The 11,380-nt window shown below is 42.5% G+C and overlaps 1 protein-coding gene across 8 annotated transcripts in view; it reads left to right on the top strand.

Annotated features, from left to right (window-relative positions):
- wdfy3 (WD repeat and FYVE domain containing 3) overlaps positions 1 to 11,380 on the top strand; it is an 85,094-nt gene that overhangs the window by 46,503 nt on the left and 27,211 nt on the right. For 6 of the 8 annotated variants that reach the window (XM_025009252.2, XM_025009250.2, XM_025009254.2 and 3 more), the window contains 13 exons: positions 2,777 to 2,877; positions 4,948 to 5,166; positions 5,298 to 5,482; positions 6,803 to 7,034; positions 7,140 to 7,300; positions 8,182 to 8,293; positions 8,384 to 8,574; positions 8,746 to 8,898; positions 9,969 to 10,042; positions 10,140 to 10,301; positions 10,402 to 10,496; positions 10,597 to 10,717; positions 11,025 to 11,242. In XM_025009252.2, coding sequence (XP_024865020.1) covers positions 2,777 to 2,877; positions 4,948 to 5,166; positions 5,298 to 5,482; positions 6,803 to 7,034; positions 7,140 to 7,300; positions 8,182 to 8,293; positions 8,384 to 8,574; positions 8,746 to 8,898; positions 9,969 to 10,042; positions 10,140 to 10,301; positions 10,402 to 10,496; positions 10,597 to 10,717; positions 11,025 to 11,242 — 2,024 coding nt within the window. The remainder of the gene's footprint in view (positions 1 to 2,776; positions 2,878 to 4,947; positions 5,167 to 5,297; positions 5,483 to 6,802; positions 7,035 to 7,139; positions 7,301 to 8,181; positions 8,294 to 8,383; positions 8,575 to 8,745; positions 8,899 to 9,968; positions 10,043 to 10,139; positions 10,302 to 10,401; positions 10,497 to 10,596; positions 10,718 to 11,024; positions 11,243 to 11,380) is intronic. The other 2 variants (XM_025009255.2, XM_025009249.2) reach the window with 1 other exon arrangement.

Here is an 11,380-nt window from a genome sequence, read left to right as displayed (position 1 = left end):
TTTTTGTTTTAATGAGAAATATTTGCCCCTCTAAACAATTCTGTTAATAGATAAGTCATTATTTATTTTAATTATTAATTGTTTTTGTCCACACAGTCTATATTGTCCATAACAGAGTCTGTCTGTCTGTCTATCACGCTAGAAAAACAGTGGGTTAACTTCGCCAAAACAAGTTGTTTGACCTTTCACGGTCTCCGTAGTTTCCTTGCACCGCGAGCACAGCGCGGCGGTTATGAGCGTTGAACATGAACGCGCGGAGACGCAGGGGAACCGTAGCTCTGAGAGAGCTGTGTGAAAAGCTTCACACAGCTCCGTATCTGATGGGGGAACGCGGCTCGACGTAACAGCAGCAACTCGAGCACATTACTGCCCCCTATATGTCAGGAGGACAAATAACACCTTTTCTGTTCAAATTGCCAACCCGCCACAGTGGCGTGTGTGTTGATCAAATTCACCCGCCACTTCAAATATTTACCCGCATTTGGCCGGTGGCGGGTGCTAATTTCCACCCCTGGTTTGGAGTAAGCATTGAGGAAGACTTTCAGCTTCTTCCACACCAAACTTCAGCTCATATATCTGGAAATGTGCTTGAATTATAGCGGTTTCTGTATTAGCTGTCTTGGATTAACTCCACAAGTAACAGAGATGTAAGTTACTCTTAATAAGTAAGTTAAATTGAACCAGATTTAAAGTTTTTTCACATTTTTTGAGTCACCAACTTGTCTCCCTGTAGATGCAGCTCATTGGGATTCCACCTTTTCAAAGTCCTTGGATTTGCAGTTAAAATCTTAGGGTGTTTTTGGTTAGCTTACTTCTTTATAAAAGTTAAATAAATTTTGGACTTATTATTTCTAATTTTAAAATAAATTGGTCCTGTTGGTGTCAAAACGCTGTCAGATCAGCCGGCGCAGACATCAGATTGAGCTTCTTTTTCCTCTCACTTTGTTTGGAAACCCCGCAGCTATCACGTTTCATGATCCTCCATTTCTTAGCTTTGCTGTTTCCTTTGCTCGCTGCAGAAATAGAACATGGAGATTCTCCTCAAAACGCCGGCGACGCGGCAGTGACCCACTTTTTGCTGAGCGCAAACACAGGAGGAAACACACCCAGCCCCTCCTTTCTCTCCCATCTGTCAACATGAAATATTGATGCTCCTGCTGCTATTAGGAATCACACACACACACACACACATTCACTTAATACCACTCTCTGTCAGGGACAACATGCTCACACACAGTATGACACATGAATGCACACCTCCCGAGGAAGATGCTATCAGGGAGGAAAGACGGGGGGTGGAGGGAAGACGAAGGCTCTCTCAGCAAAGTGAAGAGCAGCAGAGAGATGGAGGGGAGGACGCAGTTGGGCCGAAGGATCACAGAGGTGTGCTCGCCGGTTTGACAGGCCGCTTGGTAAACGAAGGCTGAGAACGGAGCGTCTGACCTTGGGAAGCCTCCTGAGGAAAAAACAAAACAGAACCCTGGCAGCTTTGTGGATGCTGTCATGAAACCAACCCTGACCTCTGAACTTCCTGTGCCGCTGGAAAAATAATGAGAGAAAACTAAATCTCGGTTAGGTCGTTAATGGGCTCGATGGGATCTGATTAAAATGCTGTGGAGCTCAAAGGAAGAAAGCATTAATTGGGTTTAGTTGCTGTTTTCATGAAATGCTTTTTAAATTTGGTAGCACATCTTTCACTTGTAATATTGGAGAACAAATAGGGTGACAACATTTAATGCTTTACGTTTAGAGAAATACTGACTACAGCTACCAGTGATTAATAATTTGCTACTAAAAGAACTTCAAACCAACACATTATACATTATTGAATCATTAGAAAGCTAATGTCCTTTATTATTATTATTATAAGTTGCAGTATTTCCTTGCTTCAGCACACCTGGTTTAAATCAACAAGCCTCCATGAAGCCTCGTCCTTCCTCTCTTTTAGGGATGAGTCTCTTTGACGACATTTTATAAGTGAGGAATGTAAAAAAAGAGCCTGACACGAAAGCTGTATTTATTTATTCCCTTCTGTGGACTCGTTACGTTGCTGGCTTGATTTATTTGTTTATCCTGTTTGCATGATATATTTTTCCCCAGATGTTTCTGAGACGTTATGAACTTTCGATGTTTGATTGAGCCTGGATCCAGGATTGATTTATTCAGCCTCTGTGAAGGACGGCCGTCTGCTTTAATGCTGGGTTTTTTATCTAAATAAACAGTTTTAGTGACTCAGGCTCCTCGTGTTCCCTTCAGATTCTGTGGCTTCGAAACGGTTAAACAAATCAAACCTCAATTAGTGATTTTTTTTTAGAGCACGGATGTTGTTTGGGATGATTAGAGAGGAGAAAACTGCATCTTCACTGATTGGCAGTGAGTCAGCGACAGACGAGTAAAACCCTGTGACTTTGTGAAATAATTGCTCGTCTTTTTGTGCGGCAGAAGTTTTAGACGACGGAGCAAACACCAACGTGACTTATCTCCATTCGCAGCATCGTTCCTTTCTTGTAATTAATTAGAAAATATACTACATTAACCTGACTTTGGGTTGGAAAAGGGAGCAGATTTCTTTTACAAAAATGGAAAATGGGCTTTCATCCCACCTCCACGCTCGCCTCATAAATAATTCATCTTTAGGTTTCAGGCAGTTAAGATTTCCATATTATAGCACAGAGCTTTTTATGTAGATTTGAATGAGTTTTTTGAAATAGTTTATGTCAGATTGCTGTAGTAAGTCTGCTGTTACAGCTGTTTCCTGTCATCAATCCGTCCTCAGGTGCCTGTTTCTGCCCAGCCTGGCGCCCCACAACGCACCCTCCAACAACACCAACGCCTCTGGGGTCAGCGACGGCGCCGTGCTGAGCGGCATGGGAACAGGTAAGGAAATACAAAAACAAATAAATGAACACTTCGGCGTGTTTGGTTACTGCAGCAGAAGTCTCCATTTATGAAAAAGGAGAAATCGTTTTGTAGCTTGACAGCTAATAAATCATATCGACAGTTTCCACAACATCCCACTGAGCTTTGCTGCCATTTTTTTCCTGTTTCTTCAATATTCATTCATATCAAACAGGTTCCCAGTGGAATAACAGCACAAATACGAGTTCAATCTATGATACAGCTGTTAGCTTTGAAGCAAATTAAAAAATGAGGGGAAAGATTTGTTACGTTCAGTTTTACTGCAACTTTTTGAAGTATTTTTTACTCTTTATTTTAAAACAGACTTTATTAGACATCTATTTAAAAAAATAATTTGGCTCCACTTTACAATAAGTGTCCCTTTATAAAGGATTTATTAATGCTTTATAAATTTGGAACCTTTTTATAAAACACTGTTCAGACACCGACACAGGTTCCTATGGCAAAGGTAAGCAAATAAAAATTAGATTCCCCTAAATAAATGTTTATAAATAATTGTTAATGCTTTATGAAGTGTCATAAATAGAATATGTATAAAGCATTAAAAATCCTTTCTAAAGGGGTTTTTATTGTTTATTTTCTTTTCCTCATGTTTAACTTTCAAACATGGAAATTTAAAAAACAAACATAAAACACAACAAACACCACTTTTTTGGAAGCAAAGACAAATATAAAGACTGGATCACCTAAAAACAAAATAAGCAGACAGATTTATGTTTTACATCCATGATGATTCAGTAACTTTTATATTTAATATAATTATAATTTGTTTATTTTGGTTGTATCTGACTTTATGGGAGAATTTCTTATTTGCAGCCTCATTTAATATTTATGCTGCACAGCTAGAAACCATTTTTTAATTTATCTGCACTCCCGGTCCTCCTCCACCTCACGCCGCTCCTCGTCTCCTCCAGCTCTATTTATAGGCCTCGCTCTTCTCCTCCCCTGTTTCTTCCTGTCACTCAGATTTTTCTTCTTTTGTGTCCTTTTCAGTTCTTATCTCGATGTCCGATCCTCCCCCCGTCTTTTTCTCTGCCCTGAATCTATCTCTTCTCTTTGTCACAGACTCTCCTTCCTCCTCGCCTCATTTATCCCCCCCACCCCCCACCCCCCTCCTTCCCTGGTTGCTGTTTCATTTCTATCCGACCCATATCGGTGGTTGACATCATCTGGAAGTGGCTTCATTAAAAAATCATTCTGCCCAGGAGCTCCTAACGCTCCTGTTTTACCAAACGCCAACTTCTAGACATGAAATAAACATTTTCCTTCAAGCGGAAGGAGCTGGTTGTCATTTGGTTCCAATAACTTGTTGAATGACTGCGCTGTCGGTCCTGAGGCGCAGTTCCTTCACATCGCTGCTGAATTTTAGAGTTACAAACTCAAAACCATTCAGTTTGTTTGTATGGCTGAAAAATTTAAGCTGGTTTTGGTAAAAACGAGTCTTTGCTGTTAAGGTTTGCATAAATGATCTACTTTTGAAATTATCACAACACAGTTTTATTTACTGCAGTCAGAAAGGGCTGTTGTAGACTTACTTAACTTATTACTTAAAAATTACTTAAAAGATGCTGAATCTGAATAAGGGGGACATTTTTCTGTGAAATGGCCAAAGAATAAGTAAGGGCAACATTTAATATTTCAGATTATCTAAACTTGAAACAACAAGAAAAATTTGCATTTCTTTTGCAGAAAAATGCAGCATGAATGCTGAGAGATGAATGACTTTGCTAAAATTTGTTGAAGAAGCTGAAACTGAGTTGGTCGTGTTAAAACAAACAAAACAAAAGCTAAAACAATCTGAACCAAAGCTACATTGAGCAGAACAATAGCTAAAAGCTAGAATTTGCAAAAATGTTGCTAAAAGCTAAAATCTTCCTTTTGTGCAGTTTTAAAAGACCTTAAAAAGAGGGCGTGTCTGTCAGCACGGAGCATTAAAGCCAAACTCTATGATCAAAGGACAAAAGTATTTAAATTTAGTGGGTAATGTGCCTTAAAAAAATGCAATAACTTGTTATTTTTCCCTTTCAGGTGAGCGCTTGTTTCCTCCTCCGTCTGGTCTCAGCTTCTCCACCTGGTTCTGCGTGGAGCGGTTCAGCTCGGCGTCTCAGGCCCACCCGGTGCGGCTGCTGACCATCGTCCGGCGGGCCACCTCCTCGGAGCAGCACTTCGTCTGCCTGGCCGTGGTGCTGTCGGCTAAAGACCGCTCGCTAACCATCTCCACCAAGGAGGAGCTGCTGCAGACATACTGTAAGAGCGGCTCGACAGTTTCCCTTCATACACCCTCATTTTGCTCCAGCTTGGGGTTTTCGGTGCTTCTGCCCGAGCGCCGTGACTCACTGCTGTTGCTTTGTGCGTATTTCTGCCTCGCCGCCATCAAGCAGCGGATGAGTCGAGCGAAGAAGCCTCCTTCTACGAGATCTTGCCCTGCTGTGCTCGTTTCCGCTGCGGGGAGCTGATCGCCGAGGGCCAGTGGCACCACCTGGTGCTGGTCATGAGCAAAGGCATGCTGAAGAACAGCATGGCTACGCTCTACATCGACGGGCAGCTCATCAACACCGTCAAGGTACAGCTATAGACATGACTGTGAACATGGTGGGATCTAAAGGTGGATTCATATTTAGAGTTCACTTGCTGCACTCTTTATACTTTATGCTTGAAGATGTGGGATCTATTGTAGACACCAGCTGGGGTTTTGTTGTCCTACGCATAAATAAACTTTGATAAATCTAAAGTTAGAAATTTCTTAAGTGAGGAACTGTGGCTGTTTGACTGTTAGAAAGTTATTCTGGCAGGAATCAGAACTCAAGTGATGTAAAAATCTTCAAACATTTATCAACTAGAGAAACTGCCTTTTCCCTGAAAACAGCCTGAAGTTACTGAAGAAGCTGAAACTGAGTTTTTAAAACTTTAACTCAAAGCTAACGAAGCAATTAAAGTCAGAAGAAAAAAAATGATTCATTCAGTTCGAATCATGGTACCTGAAAGTTAAAATGAAAACTAAAAGTAGCAGAAGGTATCAAAAAAAGACAAAAATGAAGCCACTTTCTGAAGGAAAAATATTTGTAAAAAACATGAAACCTGTACAAAAAGCGTCACAGCAGCCATCTCCTGAATGACTACTTCTGAATGCAGAAGTAGTTAGATTACAAAAAATAAACTACAGGATAATAGTGTGATGCAAAATCAGTGTTTACATAATAATTCAGTTCTGTGTTAAAACAAAAATTTCCATTTTCCAGTCTATTAATGACAAATTACAGTCTGTTCTGTTTGATATAAACAGAATAATGCACAGTTTTTTAATCTTCTCACATCACCGAGCTAATTAAAACAGCGTTCACTAAAAATGCACTCCTTCTAAACCCCAGGCATCATATTAATAATTACTGATAACAGTTTTAGTAAGGAGTTACGTCACGATCAGCTGTAAAAGGTTTGAAAGCTCAGAAACCCATTTCGGCTGCATCAGTGTCATTCAGCAGTCAGCAGGCTGTGATGTGGTTTGTGCTGCGGTGACTTTAGATTCCCCTGAGATTAGACGGCAAACCACAAGTCACAGTTTCCTCTCAGCGACACCGATAACAACGTTTTCATTTCCCACTGAGGTCGACAGACGGGAAACAAGCTGCTTACGGCTTTCACTGCGTGTAAAGCCGGCACTCCTGGTTGACTTTCGTTTCTCTGGGCTTTTATAAACTCAAATATTTATCAATTCGACAAGCAGAGAAACGTCTTCAGCTCCAGTTGTTTCTGTTTTTAACCTTGTCCTGGATGACTGAGAATACACACCAGTTGTTCACCCAGCCCCTGCTGTCCTTTATCACACCTCCTTGTAGAAGTCGCTCGTTTTAACGGTTATTTTGTTATTTTTCCTCTTCTCCAGCTTCACTACATCCACAGCGCTCCGGGCGGCTCCGGCTCCACCAACCCTCCTGTGGTGAGCACCGTTTACGGCTACGTCGGGACGCCACCTGCCCAACGTCAGCTCTCCAGCCTGGTGTGGCGCCTGGGCCCCAGCCACTTCCTGGAGGAGGTCTTACCTGCCACCAGCGTGGCCGCCATCTTTGAACTGGGACCCAACTACGTGGGCAGCTTCCAGGCCGTCTACCTGCCCTGTGAGTGCTTCCTGTCCTTTACGTTTTATTCTGACATCTTTACACCCTTTGTCACTTGTTTTATCATCACTTCTCCATATGTGTGTTTTCTCACCTCTCCATCAGGCAAAGATGCAAAGACAGAAGTTGCGACTGCTACTCCTGTGGCGTTGGTGCCGGAGGAGAAAGTGTCTTTCAGCCTCTATGCGCTCTCCGTCTCCACTCTCACTGTCGCCAAAATCAGGAAAGTCTACAACAAACTGGACAGCAAAGCCATCGCCAAACAGGTCAGGCAATCAGCCGCTCAGCTGAAGCACAGAGGCTAAATAACACAAAGAACGATAACAAATATGCAGTATGTAGGGGAGACGCTTGTTGAAAAACCTCATGCTGGTTTCCTCTGAAAGAGGTGAAGTTAAATGTGCTTTTTTTAGTTCATCCAAAATAATCCTATGTGTTGGGAACATGTTTTGTTTTTTTAAGTCATTAAGCTTTTTGTGAGTCCCATTCTGTGGCTTAAATTACATCGTCTGACTGAAAAAGGAAACGGCTCTTTCCCTCAGTTACAGCGCAGACTCTGTGCAGACCTTTAGCAAAAGGTTTGCAGAGATATAAAACATTTATCATGCAGACATGCAGATTTAGACTAATGTGCAAAGATCTTTTATTCCTTCAGAGATTATCTGCTGTCCACGTATGACTGCATACATCATCACACATATATCTGCTCTTAGAGCAACTAACTCAGCTTGTTGGAGATTCCTCTCCATCCTTATCTGTGTCTCCACCTGTCAGGTTATTTCCTGTCTGCTGCGGAGGTTCGACCCGCTGCAGCTCACAGAAAGCAGAGAAGTACAGAGATAGCCTTTGAGAGAGTCCAACAGAGGAGGAAAAAAGTTATTTACTGAGCCAGCAGTTTTAAAAATGTTGCATGGCCTTGATTTATCAGTTCTTATTCCACATAAATAAAAATGTCACATTAAGATGGCTGCTTTGACTAACTGTTTTAGCAAAGTTTTAATGTAGATTTTTTTTTTTGTCATAACACACACGCCTGCAGCTGACAGTGTCCAAACGTCACAAGTAACTAAGACGAGGAGAAATGAGTTTGATATGCAAATCAAAGAGAGTTTAAGTCAACCAATCATCTTCCTCTGTCCCTCTTCAGCTCGCCGTGTCCTCTCATGAAAATGCCACTCCTGTCAAGTTGATCCATAACGCTGCCGGGCATGTGAACGGGCCGGCGCGGTCCATCGGGGCTGCTGTCATCGGATATTTAGGTAATTCTGGGAAAATGCTGTTAAAAGCAGAATTAAACAGCACCTGTGTAATTCCAGATCACACCTCCTCTCTCTCTCTTACCCGTCCAGGTGTTCGTACGTTCGTGCCCAAACCTGTTGCCACCAACCTGCAGTACGTAGGAGGGGCTGCGGCCATCTTGGGGCTGGTTGCCATGGCGTCGGATGTGGAAGGGCTGTACGCAGCTGTCAAAGCGTTAGTGTGTGTTGTGAAAAGTAATCCTCTGGCCAGTAAAGAGATGGAGCGCATCAAAGGCTACCAGGTGGAAACTGAGTGTTCAGATTATTTCTTCTTCTTTTTATTTATGAAACTCTAAAGAGAATCAGAGTCACAAATTAAAAACAAGATTAGACTGAACCCTAAATGCGTCCCGTGGCAAAATCACCAGGCCTGTTTGCAAAACTAAAATAGATTTCTGCGTTTCCTCTTGCAGCTGCTAGCTATGCTCCTAAAGAAGAAGCGCTCGCTGCTCAACAGTCACATCCTCCACCTCACCTTCTCTCTGGTGGGAACGGTCGACAGCGGCCACGAGACCTCCATCATTCCCAACTCCACGGCGTTCCAGGACTTGCTGTGTGACTTTGAGGTGGGCACTTCAGCTGAAAATACTTGAAGTTGCAGAAATAAAATGGCTGAATGTCCTCGTTGTGCATTTAGTCATGCTTAGATCTGTTTAGTTTAGCTTAGCTTATTTAGACAATTAGTTATCATTGTATCATGCTTAGATCTGTTTAGTTTAGCTTAGCTTATTTAGACAATTAGTTATCATTGTATCTTGTACCTGTCTGTAATTTTGTTTCTGTAACTTTGTCTGTAATTTTGTTCTGTGTTGTAAAGCACTTTGAGTTGCCTCGTGCTGAAAAGTGCTATATAAATAAATGTACCTACCTACCTACCTTAAACTCTGATGATAGACATTGTTTTAATTAAAGAAAAAGGAAGTTGTTCCTCAAACCCCACCCCTACAAATTTGGTAACATTTAAAAGTCCTGAATGTCCTTTCTGGAGGACAATTTTAAATTTCTGGTAGTTCGGAGGCTAGAGGCAATTTAAAGTCTTAAATCAGACCCTCCAGGATTTCGCAATGTTGCGATCGCAACTATTAACACAAAATCAAGCAAACCCCGCAAAATTGCAACTTTGCCCAAAACACCGCAACTTTCCTGCAACTTTAACCCAATATTTATTGTTTCTAAAGTGCTTCGCCACCGTTTCTGCGGTCTAGTCTCTTCTTTGTGGGTTTGTGTAGTGTGGAATAATAAATAACCCCAAATAACTCACGAAGGAGACACATGACGTCACTTCCTGTTAACATCAGAATGCCGGGAGCGTGCAGGAGCAGCGACCGAAGCCAAAATGTGTTCTAATGCTTCACATTTGCCCACAAAGATTTCAGCAAACCAGTTTCCTCCCCAGCTGCAGCTGTTTTGCATGTCCTGCAGTGTAATCATGGAACATAAACGCATCGACAAACGCTTTGTGTCTGCAAAACATGCATGCGCAGGGAGAACATATTACAGAAGTCAACCCCAGGAACGTCTTGCTGCGAGGCAACAGTACTAACCAGCTGCACAGCCCAACACGGCAGCTTTAGTTACCTAAAGTCTGAGCTGTGAGACAACCTAAAGGCCTAATCCTTGTCTTTCTGCTCCTCAGGTCTGGCTTCATGCTCCCTACGAGCTCCATCTGTCTCTTTTTGAACATTTTAATGAACTGCTGACAGAATCCAGGCATGTATCCAATGTTAAATTCACATGTTTCAGCTTGGAAAAATAGCTCCTTGTGTTCCTGTTTTAAAAGTGAATCGAATCTTTCTGTGTTAAACAGCGAGGCGGCCAAAAATGCCAAACTGCTGAGGGAGTTTCAGCTGATCCCCAAGCTGCTGCTGACGCTGAGGGACACCTCGCTGTCGCAGCCGACTGTCGCTGCCATCAGTAACGTGCTCAGCCTGCTGCTGCAAGGCTTCCCGAACCCGTACGACCTGCTGCGGTAAGCCCACGTTCATGCATACCCATGCATACATGACAAGGGTCTTTAAAGAAGTTCTTTTACATGGAGGGTCTAAATGAGCACGTTTTTCACCTCACAGGTTCGGTCAGTTCATCTCTTCTACCCTTCCTACGTTTGCCGTTTGTGAGAAGTTTGTTATCATGGAGATCAACAACGAGGAGAAGATTGATGGAGGTGACCGTCAGCTTCAGCCGATCACTTTCCCGGAAGATCTTTATTTATACACCAACCGTGTGCGATCTAACCTGAAGTATCCTTTGGAAACTCTCCGCAGGTAATGATGAGGATTTCGGCGGCCTCCTGTCAGCCAGCCTAATTTTGCTGAGAAATCGACTGCTGGACAACCTGCTCAAACTGCTCTTCACCACCAAAGAGAAATGTGCAGTTAACGTCCAGTAAGACATCACTCTCCTCCTTATTCTCTTAGTTCTGAGAGCTTCAAGCTATAAAAACAAAATTCTCAGAGTTTCCACTTGCTTAAGTTGATCAGAAAAAGACTTTTCCAACTATGTAAATAAGTTTCTCATTTTTATTCTAATGCTTCCAAAAATCCTCAGATTGACTGTAAACCTGGTCATAGATTTTACTGATTTAACCGAAGTTGTCGTGGGGTTTAAATTGTCATCAGAATGTATTAGTTTGCACTTTAGGAAGACAGAGATGCTGTGAACAGCTGTTTTTAACTTGATTCTGTTCCTGCAGGGCATGCGAGGAGCTCGTAAGAACGCTCGGCTTTGATTGGCTGCTGATGTTCATGGAAGAGCACCTCCACTCCAGCACGGTGACGGTGGCTCTGCGGATCCTCGTGGTGCTCCTGTCCAACCAGTCCATACTGAACCGCTTCAGGGAGGGCCTGTGTGGAGGAGGCTGGCTGGACCACACCGACTCCGTCCTGACCAACAAAATCGGCACAGTGCTGGGTGAGAGCGAAGCGAACTGAATCTAAAACAGCTTCAAGACTACATTTGAACAATGTTAGGGTTTGTTTTTTATGCATAGATGTGAGCTTTTTATTATTTTGATGAGTCTTGACAAAGTTGGGATGTAAAATAATAACA

This window comes from Kryptolebias marmoratus, linkage group LG1 (assembly GCF_001649575.2).
Source record: "Kryptolebias marmoratus isolate JLee-2015 linkage group LG1, ASM164957v2, whole genome shotgun sequence".
NCBI classification, from domain to species: Eukaryota; Metazoa; Chordata; class Actinopteri; order Cyprinodontiformes; family Rivulidae; genus Kryptolebias; species Kryptolebias marmoratus.
The sequence above is the reverse complement of the archived record's forward strand: the minus strand, read 5'-3'. Positions and strand labels throughout refer to the sequence as shown.